At 33.8% G+C, this 13,287-nt stretch overlaps 1 protein-coding gene across 1 annotated transcript in view; it reads right to left on the bottom strand.

Moving 5' to 3' along the window:
- Positions 1-5,863: 5,863 nt before the first annotated feature.
- Positions 5,864-13,287, bottom strand: part of Clic (chloride intracellular channel protein 5) — a 200,570-nt gene continuing 193,146 nt past the window's right edge. Inside the window, exons 5-6 of the mRNA XM_081728906.1 lie at positions 12,334-12,473; positions 5,864-7,420 (exon numbers count right to left, since the gene is read on the bottom strand). Coding sequence (XP_081585032.1) covers positions 7,340-7,420; positions 12,334-12,473 — 221 coding nt within the window. The 3' untranslated portion in view covers positions 5,864-7,339. The remainder of the gene's footprint in view (positions 7,421-12,333; positions 12,474-13,287) is intronic.

Below are 13,287 nucleotides of genomic sequence, written 5' to 3'. Positions count from 1 at the left end.
TTACCCCTCCTTTCTTTCTTCCCCCCCTTCCTTATTCGTTAAGGAAACTAGCTGCAGGGCATTTATCGAAATCAATTGATCGTCGCTTTCTTTTATGCCAATTGCGGCTAGAAGTCAGTGGTATTAAACTGAGGTATCCTGTTGCAGTTAATTCTATTCGGAACGGCGGTGAATGATTCAAAATAAACGACATGTCAGGCGTTTTATTTTTGTCGAGGTCAATGATTTCTTGGGCTCAAATACGTCCGTTAGTTCTTGAACTAAGATTTTTTTTTTCTCGGAATCTCCTTTTATGATTAGAAAGGAACTGATTCGTTTGAGTATTGCCTGTCTTAATCGCCGAACTTTGGCTTTGGGTCAAAGAAGACGCGTGAAAACTGTGGTCATTGCTATGTCAAACAGTAGAACAATAACTTGAAGGTCACCATATCCAATACGTCCTCCTTACTCTCTCTCTCTCTCACACCTTTGAACAGCCGGGATTCTTGTAAAACTTGAGTTTCATAACAGCCAAAATACAAACATGTTTAAAGAATAAAGACTACGTTGGTAAACAGAACTTGTCTAGGAACTGTTTAGTGACATCTTGTTTTGAAATAGAGAACATGAAAGGCAATTTTTGTTCCGAGAAAAAAATTACAAACATCTAAGTACATTGTCAAAACCCTTTGGGAGATGATCCCCTGGGGCCCCCTTCCCTACGCCACTGCAAGTATTGAAACTTTTTGATACTACCTCGTATTACGTATCACAGATGACATAGGTATTCACTTCTTCAAATCTGTATTTCCAACTTCAATCCTTGACTTCCTTGCAATTTTTTTTATCATCATTTTACCACCGTTTTCCATATTCGCTTTCAACCACACTGTCTTATTCTTTACATTTAGCTCTTCTGCAATATCCTGAAGTTCTGAGTAGTTGTTTGCGAAGAGACCAATTTCATTAGTGAAACTAAGATGGCCAAATGTTCCCGTTACCATTCTCCTTCTATTCTTATAGTTGAGAGATCAAAATACACACTCAGGTTTAGTTTATAGAAAAGTTTGACAGAAATCACCCTGTCGTATCCTCTTCTCTATTCTTACGGTCTTTATACAGTCATACAGTTGTATTTGGCACTAGCTTGATTCTCGGTATTAACATTTATGTAAGCCCAGGGGTTTTATTGGGCAAAATTGGGTTTTTAAATGTTGTACTTACATTTAAAGCTGTATTCCTATTTGAAATACTACTACAGCATTTATATTCTATTGTATACATGCACTATAAAATTCCCTTGTCACTATAAAAGGGAATCCGTGGACCTCCATCCGCGTTTAGTGGGACACATTCTGCACCAGTGACACTCGTAAATATTTCGACCGCTAAAAGCAAGAAAACATGCAATTTTGTAGAGTATCAAAGTAGTGGATGTTCCTTAGTGTACACAGGATTCAAATCCTTCAGACTGAAGATTCCTTCAATTACTCTCAAAACAGACCAGGTCCTGGGATGTACATGTACCTCGGGATAAGGAGCCAGAAATAAAAGAAAACGTCTTTACGGAATTGATGTTTTTTTATTAGAATAAAAATAATTTTAAAAAAGGACCACGGTGGCTCAGTAATAGAACGCTCACCTCTGGCGCGTGAGGTCTAAGGTTCGATCACAACTCCTGCCAAATGAGCTTTGTGACGGACAAACACCGTGTGCGTGGATTTTCTCGGGGTTCTTCCGTTTCCTCCCACTCTTGTCATTCAATCATCATTATCCATCTTATTTTATGATCATCATCTCCCTTAGCCTCGATGCATAACCGTAGGACGTTGCTCCAAAATAAATAAATAAATAAATAAATAAATAAATAAATTGCTTCTTTTGAAAAAGTTGAAATGTTGGAAACTAAACTAAACTAAACAAACAAACAAACAAAAATCCACTTGTCAATTTACTTTCTTACAATATATTTTAAAGGACCTTTGCAACACAGATAATCCACTCACTCCAGAGACGTAAGAACAATTCGGGAATTTCGCGCTCATCTTTTTAATGCAACTCTTTTTCTTTCTTGTGTATGCAATTATCCAAGTGTATTGTTGAGAGAAAAAGAGGTATATTTCTAGTAATTTTTTGTAAAACTTTCAATCGACGAATAGAAGACAAATTGTGGTGAGCGTCAAAAAAATCTAGATTTCAACGGATTTACGTTTTATGGTCCATATGTATGGAAAAAACTATCAGTGTGTCCGTCCGTCCCGATGTAAAGATTTTCACTGTCCTAGATACCATACCATTCAGCGTATAAAAACTAATTTTTGAAAAAAGGTGTTTTATACGATTCTCTAGGTTAAAAAATCAAAATGTGCCATTTTCTCGAAAACAGCTTTAACGGTTTTGTTCATATTTCAATATTTTATTAGCAACTCTTATAATATGGTATAAGACGTTTTTTATAGGAAAAAATTCGCAAGGGATAGTTTTCGTTAGGAGTTTTTTTTTTTCGGGCGGTTTTCGCAAAAACAACTTGCCATTTTTTCATATTTCATAAATAAATGTTTCATTAATAATCCGATAATATAGCATTATTTGTCTTGAAAAAAATATCAAGGGGTAATTACTCTTGGTGCTTGTTTTCTTTTTTTTTTTTCGAACGACATTCTCAAAAATGACTCAGGTATTTTCTTCATATTTCATTAACAAATGAAATTGCAGCATAATTTAGTAGCCTGGTAGAGCTCCTTAGTGGCTAAGTGGCTAGCGTACGCGCCTTTGGCGTGGGAGACCCGGGTTCGATTCCCGGCGGGAGCTCATATGGTTCGGATTCCATATAGCCTTGCTGTTGAAACGGACGTTAAACTCAAAATCAACTCAATTCTTAGTAGCCTGGTAATATAGCATAACTTACTTGTCCTGAAAAATATCCACAAAGGGTGGTTTATTTTTTGGGATGAGTTTTTCTCGGACGATTTTCTTTGAAAAAGAGCGAAATTTTGTTCGTATTTCATAATTAAATGTTTTGATTTGGTTTTGAGTTTAATGTCCCTTTTAGGAGGGAGGTCATATGAGACGAACCTACAACTGAACATGCGATCCGAACCACAGGAGCTCCCGCCGGGAATCGAACTCCGGTCTCCCACCCTACGCAAAGGCGCGTACGTGAACCACTTAGCCTGGAGAGAGCTTTAAATAAATGTTTCATTAATAACCTATAATATGGGTTAGACACTTCTTGTGAATAAATCCGCAATGGGTAGTTACGGGCGAGTTTATTTTTGGTCGATTCTCAAAGGACTGAAGCAATCCTACATTGTTTTGCAATTCACTTCTCACAAAAATATTCACAAGGCTAGTTCATTTAAAAAAAAAAAAAAAAAAAAAAATCCTGAAATACAACTTATGCGATATTGTTGACAATATAAACGAATGTTTTATTTATAAGCCTAATACAAGCATAAAAGTTATTTCGTATGATAAAAGTCTACAAACGGTAGTTTAGTTTTGGGACAGTTTTCTTCGAACTTCATGAATCTACCGCTTTTCGTGCCTCGGTCTTTCTGTGAAAAATTATTTAGGGTCGACTGTGTAAAAGGTTTATGTCATGCTAATGAAATCGAACCTGTATCAATTCAGAAAAAAAAATCTCGTCTACCTTTCAAGTATGTTTCATAAATCATTTTCCGTGTGAAGAACGGGCACTTGTGCTGGTAACTAATAAAAGGTTAGTACATTATTGTAGCAATGGATATTTTAAATACGTTTTACTTCTTTAAAAATATTTTATAGTTTATGACCAAGAATTATTACACAAAAGCAAATAGCATTTCTTGGACAAGTTAAATCTTATATATAAAAGAGAACGTACAAATCCTTTGTTCCCTCATCACGCTAATACGGCTGAACCAATTTCTTTCATTTTTGGGGGGTTATTAGGATTTGGACCCTAGATGGTTTTTATCATATCACTTTAATTTTTAATTACCAGTGTCTTGAGATAATTGACCATTCAAGTGTCCATAACGTACAAATCCTTTGTTAGTTCATCATAGGTAAAAATAAACGTATTTATATGCAACCCGCATGACCGTGTCACTCGGCGGGTTAACATAAATGACAGGCGATATAATGTTAACATTTACTGCAATCTACTATGGTTTTTATCATATCACTTGAAAGCGAAAAAGTAAAAATTATCTAAGTAACAAAGTTTATTGCGTTCCGGGGTGACCGCAGCGAAGCGGGGCGGGTTAACATAAATGACAGGCGATATAATGTTAACATTTACTGCAATCTTCTATGGTTTTTATCATATCACTTGAAAGCGAAAAAGTAAAAATTATCTAAGTAACAAAGTTTATTGCGTTCCGGGGTGACCGCAGCGAAGCGGGGTGAACGCTGCTAGTTTGTAAATATAGTAGTACTTAGATTTTCAAAATACCATTTTGTTTCAGTATGTTTTATGCGTTGCAGTACCTTTCAGCACAAATTAAGACATAAAATTACAACCAAATTATCCAAAACCATCAGAACTCAACATAAAGGGTATATGGATTTAATCAAACTCCTCATCAAAAAATAACAATGGCCAACAAAGGCTTCGTATCAAGAGTTGAAATTAGCTTTCTTTTATATACTTTTACGTGCTGAATCCCAATCCGTAATCAAAATTTCTCCATCACCCACAGTTCTTCAGATTCCGTATATAAGTATATTACAACAATATGCAATATAAGTAGTACTACTGTACAGGGGAAATTGTGGCCTAAACAAACTTCACTGACTCCAAGGGAGAAACATGTCATGCATCTTTTAGTTGATCCTACAAAAGTATTTCTACCCTTCTCCACATAAAACCTGGCCTTTTTAAGAATTTCGTCAAAAGCATGAATATATCTGGCAGAGGTTTTCAATGTCTCAGAAATAAAACTTTCTACGATTAGTGATGCTACAATCAAAGAATGTATTTTTATGGTCTCACAGTTCATCGAACTGTTCCGTAATGAGAAGTTCAATGACGAATAATGAGGTAGATAAATGAAATGAAATGAAATCTTTGAGTTTTACGTCCCACGGTTATGCCGGTTAGGCTAAAGGAGACGGTGATGATGAGAGATGAGTGAAATGGTGGAATGATGGAAGTGGGAGGAAACGGGAGAACCCCGAGAAAACCCACGAGCACGGTGTTTGTCCACCACAAAGTTCACTTGGCGCGGGCTGGGATCGAACCCGGGACCCCAAGCACCAGAGGTGAACGCTCTACCACTGAGCCAGCGCGCCCCCCGAGGTAGATAAAAAGAAGGAAAAAAGCATGTCTGGAATTTACAACAATCAGCAGAGATTTTTGGGGAAATCATGTTTGACAATTTCCGGGCAGTTTGTATTTGACCTACTAACTGCATTGTTAAGCATTGGGGAGCAACGTAAGCCCTAAAATGTAGTTCTTGGACTCTCTCATAGATTTCTATTCCCAAAACATTTGTGCTATGAGTGACAGCATAGTGACAGGCTTCATCAGGCGGTTGTGGAAATGGAGGAACGATACCAGGGAAAATGGAGCTCTTTCATGTCACCTGATTATACCTAGTTTTTGCCGAGGGGTGTTTTTGATGCCAAATACAGACAAAAAATCATATACCAACCCATTTTAGGGATCAGTTTCAAACAGGTTTTTATTGTAATAGCACCTTCTTGCACACGTAAGGTATATAAATCGTAGTACACGTTTCTTTACCTCAATCAAAACAGTAGGGGGCAGAAAAACTTACAAACAAATCTGAAATCAGCGCTGAAAATACTATTCTACTCACCTAATGGAGTTCTTGAGATACACAAAAAGTTATAATCAATATAACCAACCAATAACAAAAATCAAAAAAGAAAAAAATACTATTAATATTAATTTATTTGTATTTTTCTGGAAATTATTTCAGAAACAATACAAGAAGAACAGCAAATGGAAACTAAAAATAATGACACTTGTATATTATCATCATTATCACTGATATTAATCAAAACAAGGCACAATGTGAGCAGCTAAATGAAGACTTATTGTTTTTATCACAAAGAGAAGACTGTTAATGGAAAAGATCATTCGATTATTAAATGCTATTTACGTCCACAGATTAGTTGTAATACCGCTTTTAAAAGTTCTACCATTAACTTTTCTGTTTAATTTGTACTATATGAAGGAATGCTTAATATGTACAAAAAACACACAAAAATAATATTTATATATGTATATATATATGTATGTAAAGCAAGTAATTCTTTACTTTGCAATCTGTATAGATTGAGTTGGAATGAAAGAACTACAGAAGAGAACACGAAAAACATAATAGTAATATGTATGTACCTAATAGTAGAATGGAATTAATGACACGAAATAATACATTACCAAAATACAGTCAAATTAAAGAAAGTCAAGATTCATGGAATACACACGTCTACACAAAACTAAATTCATTAAATATTAAAGAAAAAATGTGTAGTTAAGTTGGATAAAACTATTCGCCAATACAGAAGCATTATTGCTTCTTTAAATTTTATTTAGTTGCAGTTTTTGTTTTTATGTTTCCACAATTCTTGATTTTCTACTTTCGTTATTTCAGGCATTTTATTTTCACATTCCAAGAAATATGTTACAAAAAAGACTAAGTATAGATATCCGTGGAAAACAAATCTAGCACTGAAAAAACACGTAAAATCATTCTGAAAGAAAAAGTTACCAAAAAAAAAAAAAAAAAAAAAAAGGTAGTAAATTACATAATACAAACTATTTTGTGATTACAAAACTAGTCAAGTTCATTCTAATACATGCAAAATAAACTTTTATCACTAAAAAAAAAAATCTATTTATTAACGTTTACTTCTTTAGACAGGTTATTTTAATCATTTTGCTTTGTTTCATATCACTGGTTTGGTTCTTCACATGAACAAAAAAATATATAATTAATATTATACGCTTAGCTATAAAAGAAAAAATCGTAACTACTATTAACATTTTCACATGATTGTGGAAGAAGTTTCACTTTTGGGGCTTCTATGGTTCATTTTGTTCCACTTCTTAAGCACTGAACCAGTTTCGACAGTCATTTTTTCTTAAACATAAAAAATCTAACATCTATATTTTAAAATATGCATAATTAATAAGCACTTTTAATTCATGATCATTAATGACTTAATCATTTGACCCCAAATATATTATAATAATGCTACGAGTCAACTCATTAACTGTCCACTTTTATTTGGCTCTTGCATTGGAAGAAACAAAAGGATGTATTTATTTATTTATATATTTATTTATTTATTTATTGACTTCAAAACAACTTCTCTTCTCTCTCCTGACGAGACATGTGACCATTTACCCCAGAGTCACTTCAGCAGGAATCGAAGTCGTGAAAGTTGGAGTTTCCAATTCTTCGTGTTTTCGCATTTTCACTCCCTGGAACGAACAATGAAAAGGTTTCAAAAATCTGGCAATAAAAAAATGAACGAAAATGAATGTTTTTACAGTATAAGAGGCTATCAGCATTTAACTCGATCGTAAGGTTATCTCTGCAAAGATGAATATATACACAGCTGTTACTCTGAGAACACTTCAGATTTGAATAATTTAGATTTTGTATGAAATCTGTTCAACTCAGAAGATGGTTTAAAAAGATGAATGTAATTTTATTGGTTACCTGTTAGTACTTCTAAATTATTTTTAATTGTAATGTGTGTATTGCTGATGTGTTAAGACATGAATTAAATGTGCCAAGATTTCTTACATGTACAACTGATGTGTTACAGCACGATTAATGATTATGGTGATCTCAAAATATTTCCATACATAAAATCATTAGATATTATTTGCTTGAAATATAATAATTTAAAGCAACATATAAAAGGGTAAAAAAAGAGAGAAATAACTAAGAATTGTCCATTGGAAATATTGATCACTTACATCAACTTCGTTCATTCAATGCTAAACAAATTTCACTACAAGCTAGTCATCCTACTAGCATCAAGAGAAATAGGTAATCACAGAAGCTTACATTTGTATATGGGAAACACGTGTTAAAACAAAATGGGTAATACCTGTGAAACTCTGTATAAACTTTGGCCTTACAATATCGAAATTATTTCTTTTGTACATATAATATTTAGATTTTTTTTATTCATACTGCAGAGTCAGTTAATTTCCTCTCCCCCTTTTCTCTCATAATATATACTCGTATATAATGAAACATATGAATCCCTAAGCGAGAACAGAAAATTAATTACTCCGTAAAAACATACGGCCACGGTGGCTCAGTGGTAGAGCGTTCATCTTTGATGCATAGGGTCCTTGGTTCGATCCCAGCTCGTGCCAAGTTAACTTTGTGGTGGACAAAACACCGTGTGCGTGGGTTTTCTCGGGGTTCTCCCATTTCTTTCCACTTTCTTCATCCCACCATTTCATTCTCATTTCTCATCATCACCGTCTCCTTTAGCCTAGTCGGCATAACACTGGCACGTAAAACTTACAAGTTTCGTTTCATTTCATTTCCGTAAAAACGTAACACACCGAAAAGAGGTGAACTATACACTTTTTTTGCGAGATTCTTCACCAAACAGGAAGATGGCAGAAACGAAAGAAAAAGTATCATTAAAGAAAATAAAACTACTTGTGAAGCGACCAGGTAAGCATCACAATCCTGCATTCCAAATTAACGTGGTATCAAACCTTATGAGCTCTCGCCTTTAATCGAACTCTGGTCTCCCATGCCGAAAGTGCATACGCTAACAGCTTAGCCACTAGGGAGCTTTAAAAATCATTTTAAAATGCTGTTAACTCTAACTTTGTGGTATAAAAACTAGTAACTTCATTTTGATCAGTTTTACAAAATATTATGTACAAGATTAGTCTCTCTGTAAAATATGCCTTACAACTATTACATCAATTTAGATTCCTACCATATAGCTATCACTTTATCCTTTGGTTCTTCCTTTACTTCTACCTCTTTAATTCCTTATCTGACGAACTGTTCAGCGAAAGTGGATATAGTTCTTTGTGTTATGAGACAATGTTCTATTATTTTCTGGAAATTTGTTTTACATACACGCTTAAGGATTCATTTACACCGACCACGTATGACTGAACGTACAACAGACTACGTTGAGGTACAATCCACGTGGTTGAATAGGTGGAAACGCACCTCTAGTGACTAGTCCGAGGAAGGACTAAGTACCGTAGTACTTAGTAATTTGGAATAGTAAGCCAGAGATTCGGGTTCAATCTCTGGACTAGCCTAACTTCTACATTTAAAAAAATCTTGGTATTTAGTTTTAATAACATTCGTATATTCGTATGTGGTTATGTAACAGATGAAGTTGTAGTATTATTTACAAAAATAAATATATATATATATATATATATATATATATATATATATATATATATATATATATATATATATATATTTAAAAAATATATAATAATGCTTTGACATAAAAAGAAGATACCAGTCAATACCAATGTTGAAATTTGATTTGATCATACCCCTCAAGTGTAAAAATAGATGTTCATTCTTAAAAGCATTATCACAACAAAGAAATAAGAGATAGAATGGAGATAAATAAGAATATATTCTTTTCTGCCATTAACTCGAACCTGTAAAAGTATTCATAAATGGTAATTCCTTCTACTCTTTAAAGTTTATTGAAGTTTCCGGTGAAGTTGAACCAATGTTTATCAAGTACACCCACATCTAGAGCTTTCTTTTGTCCTAATCAGGGATGGCAAAAACCATAGTTTTTATTGTAAAAACAAAAAACTTTTTTTTGGGGGGGGGTTAAACCCGTTTTTTGTTTTGTTTGTTTAAACCAGTTTTTTTTTTAATAATAATAATAATAATTTGCTCTATGTATTTATATCACATATGGACAGAAATAAGTTTGTTTCGCTTTGGTGTTATTATGAACAACCGGGTTATGTTGGAAGGGATCACATAAGCTTAAAACTGAATCCAAACCGCTTCTCGGCTTACATCAGAGACAAATTGTCCTCCATTTGAACTCGAAACCGAGACTAATTGGCCACAAGTTCGATACGTCTGCCGACTCACTCACGAAGGACTCTAATGAAAATATGTTGTACTGATCTTTACATATTTGTTAATATAATTGTCAATAGTCATTTCAGAAGGACAAAAGGATGAACAGTTGCACAAGTGAAACCTTTATACAGAATTGCATATGGACAATTTCAAAATATTGCAGAGTACAGAAGAACTAATTTAGTCCAAGTTAAAGAAATACAACGACTTAATTTGCATATCAGTAAGAAAAGTGAATAAAGATACGAATTATTTGAGTCCATTTTGGCCCTGATCCGTTTATGTATAGTAAATAGATACCAAAGATACTTCTGATTTCAATAAATGTTGTTCGTAGGGTTTGTATGACCCCTCCCCCAAAAGTACGGCATTTCGATGTATTTTATCAATAGAAACATTATTAAACGAAACAATATTTTGAATTTTTCTTTGATTGCAATTCCATAACAATAATAACAAACTATAACAAATCACAAAAGAAACATTCATAAACTTGTAAAAAGACAAAAGTTGCTTTTGTGGTACAATCTCTGAGTAATGAATGGGGAATTTAGGTCTGAACATAATATAAATAATATACGAGAGTGAAACGTGATAACCCACAAATATGTGTTCATCAAGATTTTACGAACACTTACACTTTTAAGAACATTTTTCATTTTTTGGTTTAAACCAGCCAACCCTAATCCTAATTAAGAATGATTCGCAAATCAGTCTCTCCATTTGCGATTTTTTTCTCAAATGTCTAGTTAATTACTGTTTCTTCTCTGTTTCGCCGATTGATGTTAGTGTATCCTTGCCTTTTCCGTCTGTTGATATTTCTCCAGTTTAATGTGTATATTCATTCATTTGCCGTTCTTATGTGACTCACGCAGGAATAACTATTTCACATTCCACAACAATTTAAATTGTTTGATAAAAATTCTATAGCTTTTTTATTCTTCCCAGTCTTCTGGATGACGATATGCTACATTAAAATTCTGTTCGGAACACCTATTGCAGTTTATTGGTAATTAAAGGCTAGCTGGGGGATGAGATAAAGCGCATAACAACTCATTTATGATCTTAATTGCTGTAAAAACTGTTTCCTCTAGACAGCCACTTTTATGTATTTTCACTAACTTCTCTTTTCCTTTCAACTGGCTAGTACATTCCATCTTTACCTGTTTGTTTTTCTTCAACAGTGCATGGTTTATCGCTGACAGAACAAAATTCCTCTACACGTTTTCCATTCAGTGGAATTATAAGTGTACACACTGGCCACTACGGTATTTTAGTATGAAATTTCTTCAATTTTTTGCACATAATTCCTCACATAATCCCTAGTATTGAAAAGCTTTTACAATTAAAGCAAAAATTGGACATGAACACTTAAATTTCTATATTTGCGGAGAATCAGTATATTTTGAGTTAATATTGAATTTCTTCTGAAAAGAATACAAAAAATAAAATGACACAATATTAAAGTTCTCTTTCACTTCAACAAGGAAAAGGTACTTCGTACATAATGATCACATTTGTACTCTAAAACTTCAACAGAAAGAACACTAAATTGTCAAACCAAGCTAAGAAACACACATGCATCATACAGGAAAAACCCATCTATGTCACCCATCATCGGTTATCTTGAAAAGTGTCAAGTTACATAATATATATTCTGGAGCAAAAAGTATTATAGACTGTAATATAAGCATCTAATACACTCTTACTGGGCAGTTTCATGCTCTTAAGAAGCTGTGGCTTTGTTCACCAGGTTAAGTCAATCATATGCAGACCGGATCACACTTCATAACAGATCTTGCCTATTTAATGTACAGGTTCAAAGCTGGAAAGTGATCTCTTTGTTAAATTGGTTATTTATGTAGAAATGTTTTTCTACGCAGGTTTCTTTATAAAAGAACTGACTTTTGTGCACAAGAACAGACTTCCCTTACATTGTTAGTGTATAAAGGATTATTAAATCGTCAATTCTTACTTAAACCACCGTAATAAAGTACTACATAAACGATCAGTTTAACAAGAGATCTTTCATCAATTTTGAACCCATACAATAAAAGTGTAAAATCTGTTTATAGTGAGTGATATAACTGGTAAAAGTCCGCAGCTCAAGCAATCGAAACCACCCAGACACAATCAACTAGTTCAGAATGACTGATAAGAACAGCATGGAATGGGTATGTAATTTTTGCTGGTGACTTCTTGCACTTGTAAAGCTGTCCTTCAAATTAAAACCTGCAGTCTCAATAAAGATTTGTCTACCGGTGAGGAGTCTTACCTGCTGTAACTTATAGTGATTAATGATATCTTGATCGGCGGGGCAACTCTGGGTGAATGCGTCCAGTTGGTACATATGATACATGTAGCGCCACAAGTTGGTCATGCTAGGTGGGATCTCAAAGTCCATGAAATTCTTTCCTATTTAGAAAATAGAAGAAAAGTTAATAATAGAAAGACACACGTACCACTAAATATACACTTCACAAATTGGAACAAAAAAGTCAGATAGTTTTAGAACTACTTTCATTTCATACACACATTAATTTTATATATATATCATCATCTTAGCATGTAAGAAATACGTATTTTGCATACTTTAAATGCAGCATTCTGCTCTCAAATGTTTCAACAGTTCAGTAAAAACAAATCATTTACATATAGTTGGAAATGACAAACGACCAACGTTCTCTCCTATTCTTTTTCCTTTCCTTAACACTGATGACGAGACATACTTCTCAAAGTTAAGTATTTCACGCCAAATAATAACTATGTTTAGCGTTGCAAAATAAAATGATTTTTAGGAATATATTAGGTATATAATAGTGTGTTGTACTAAAAGTTTTCACGTACGTCCACTAAGATTTCTCCATAACTTCATAAAACTGTTCAGGGGGATAAAATAATGTAATACTCTTTATTTTACATTATTCTGGACATAACTTTTATTTTCTGAGACCTGAAACATATAGGCTAGTTTGCTGTGCAATGAGAAGTTGATTCATTTCTTTCTTCATAGATTATATAATAACTCATTATTCACGGTACTCTCAAGCTGAGAGCGGCAGAATTGTACTAGTAAGTGGGAGCTCTCCTGCAAACAATGCGAGTGGAAAACTAACATTTGAGGGTTTCGAGAATGTGGTTTTCGCTAAAAATCGCCCTGGGTTTAAAACTAAATGATGGGGGAAAGACAAACCCACTCTGCAGCCGCCTGTAAAGTTATATCGTGCAT

This window comes from Thermobia domestica, chromosome 10 (assembly GCF_964235325.1).
Source record: "Thermobia domestica chromosome 10, izTheDome1.hap1.1, whole genome shotgun sequence".
NCBI classification, from domain to species: Eukaryota; Metazoa; Arthropoda; class Insecta; order Zygentoma; family Lepismatidae; genus Thermobia; species Thermobia domestica.
This window is presented reverse-complemented; position numbering and strand designations above follow the sequence as displayed.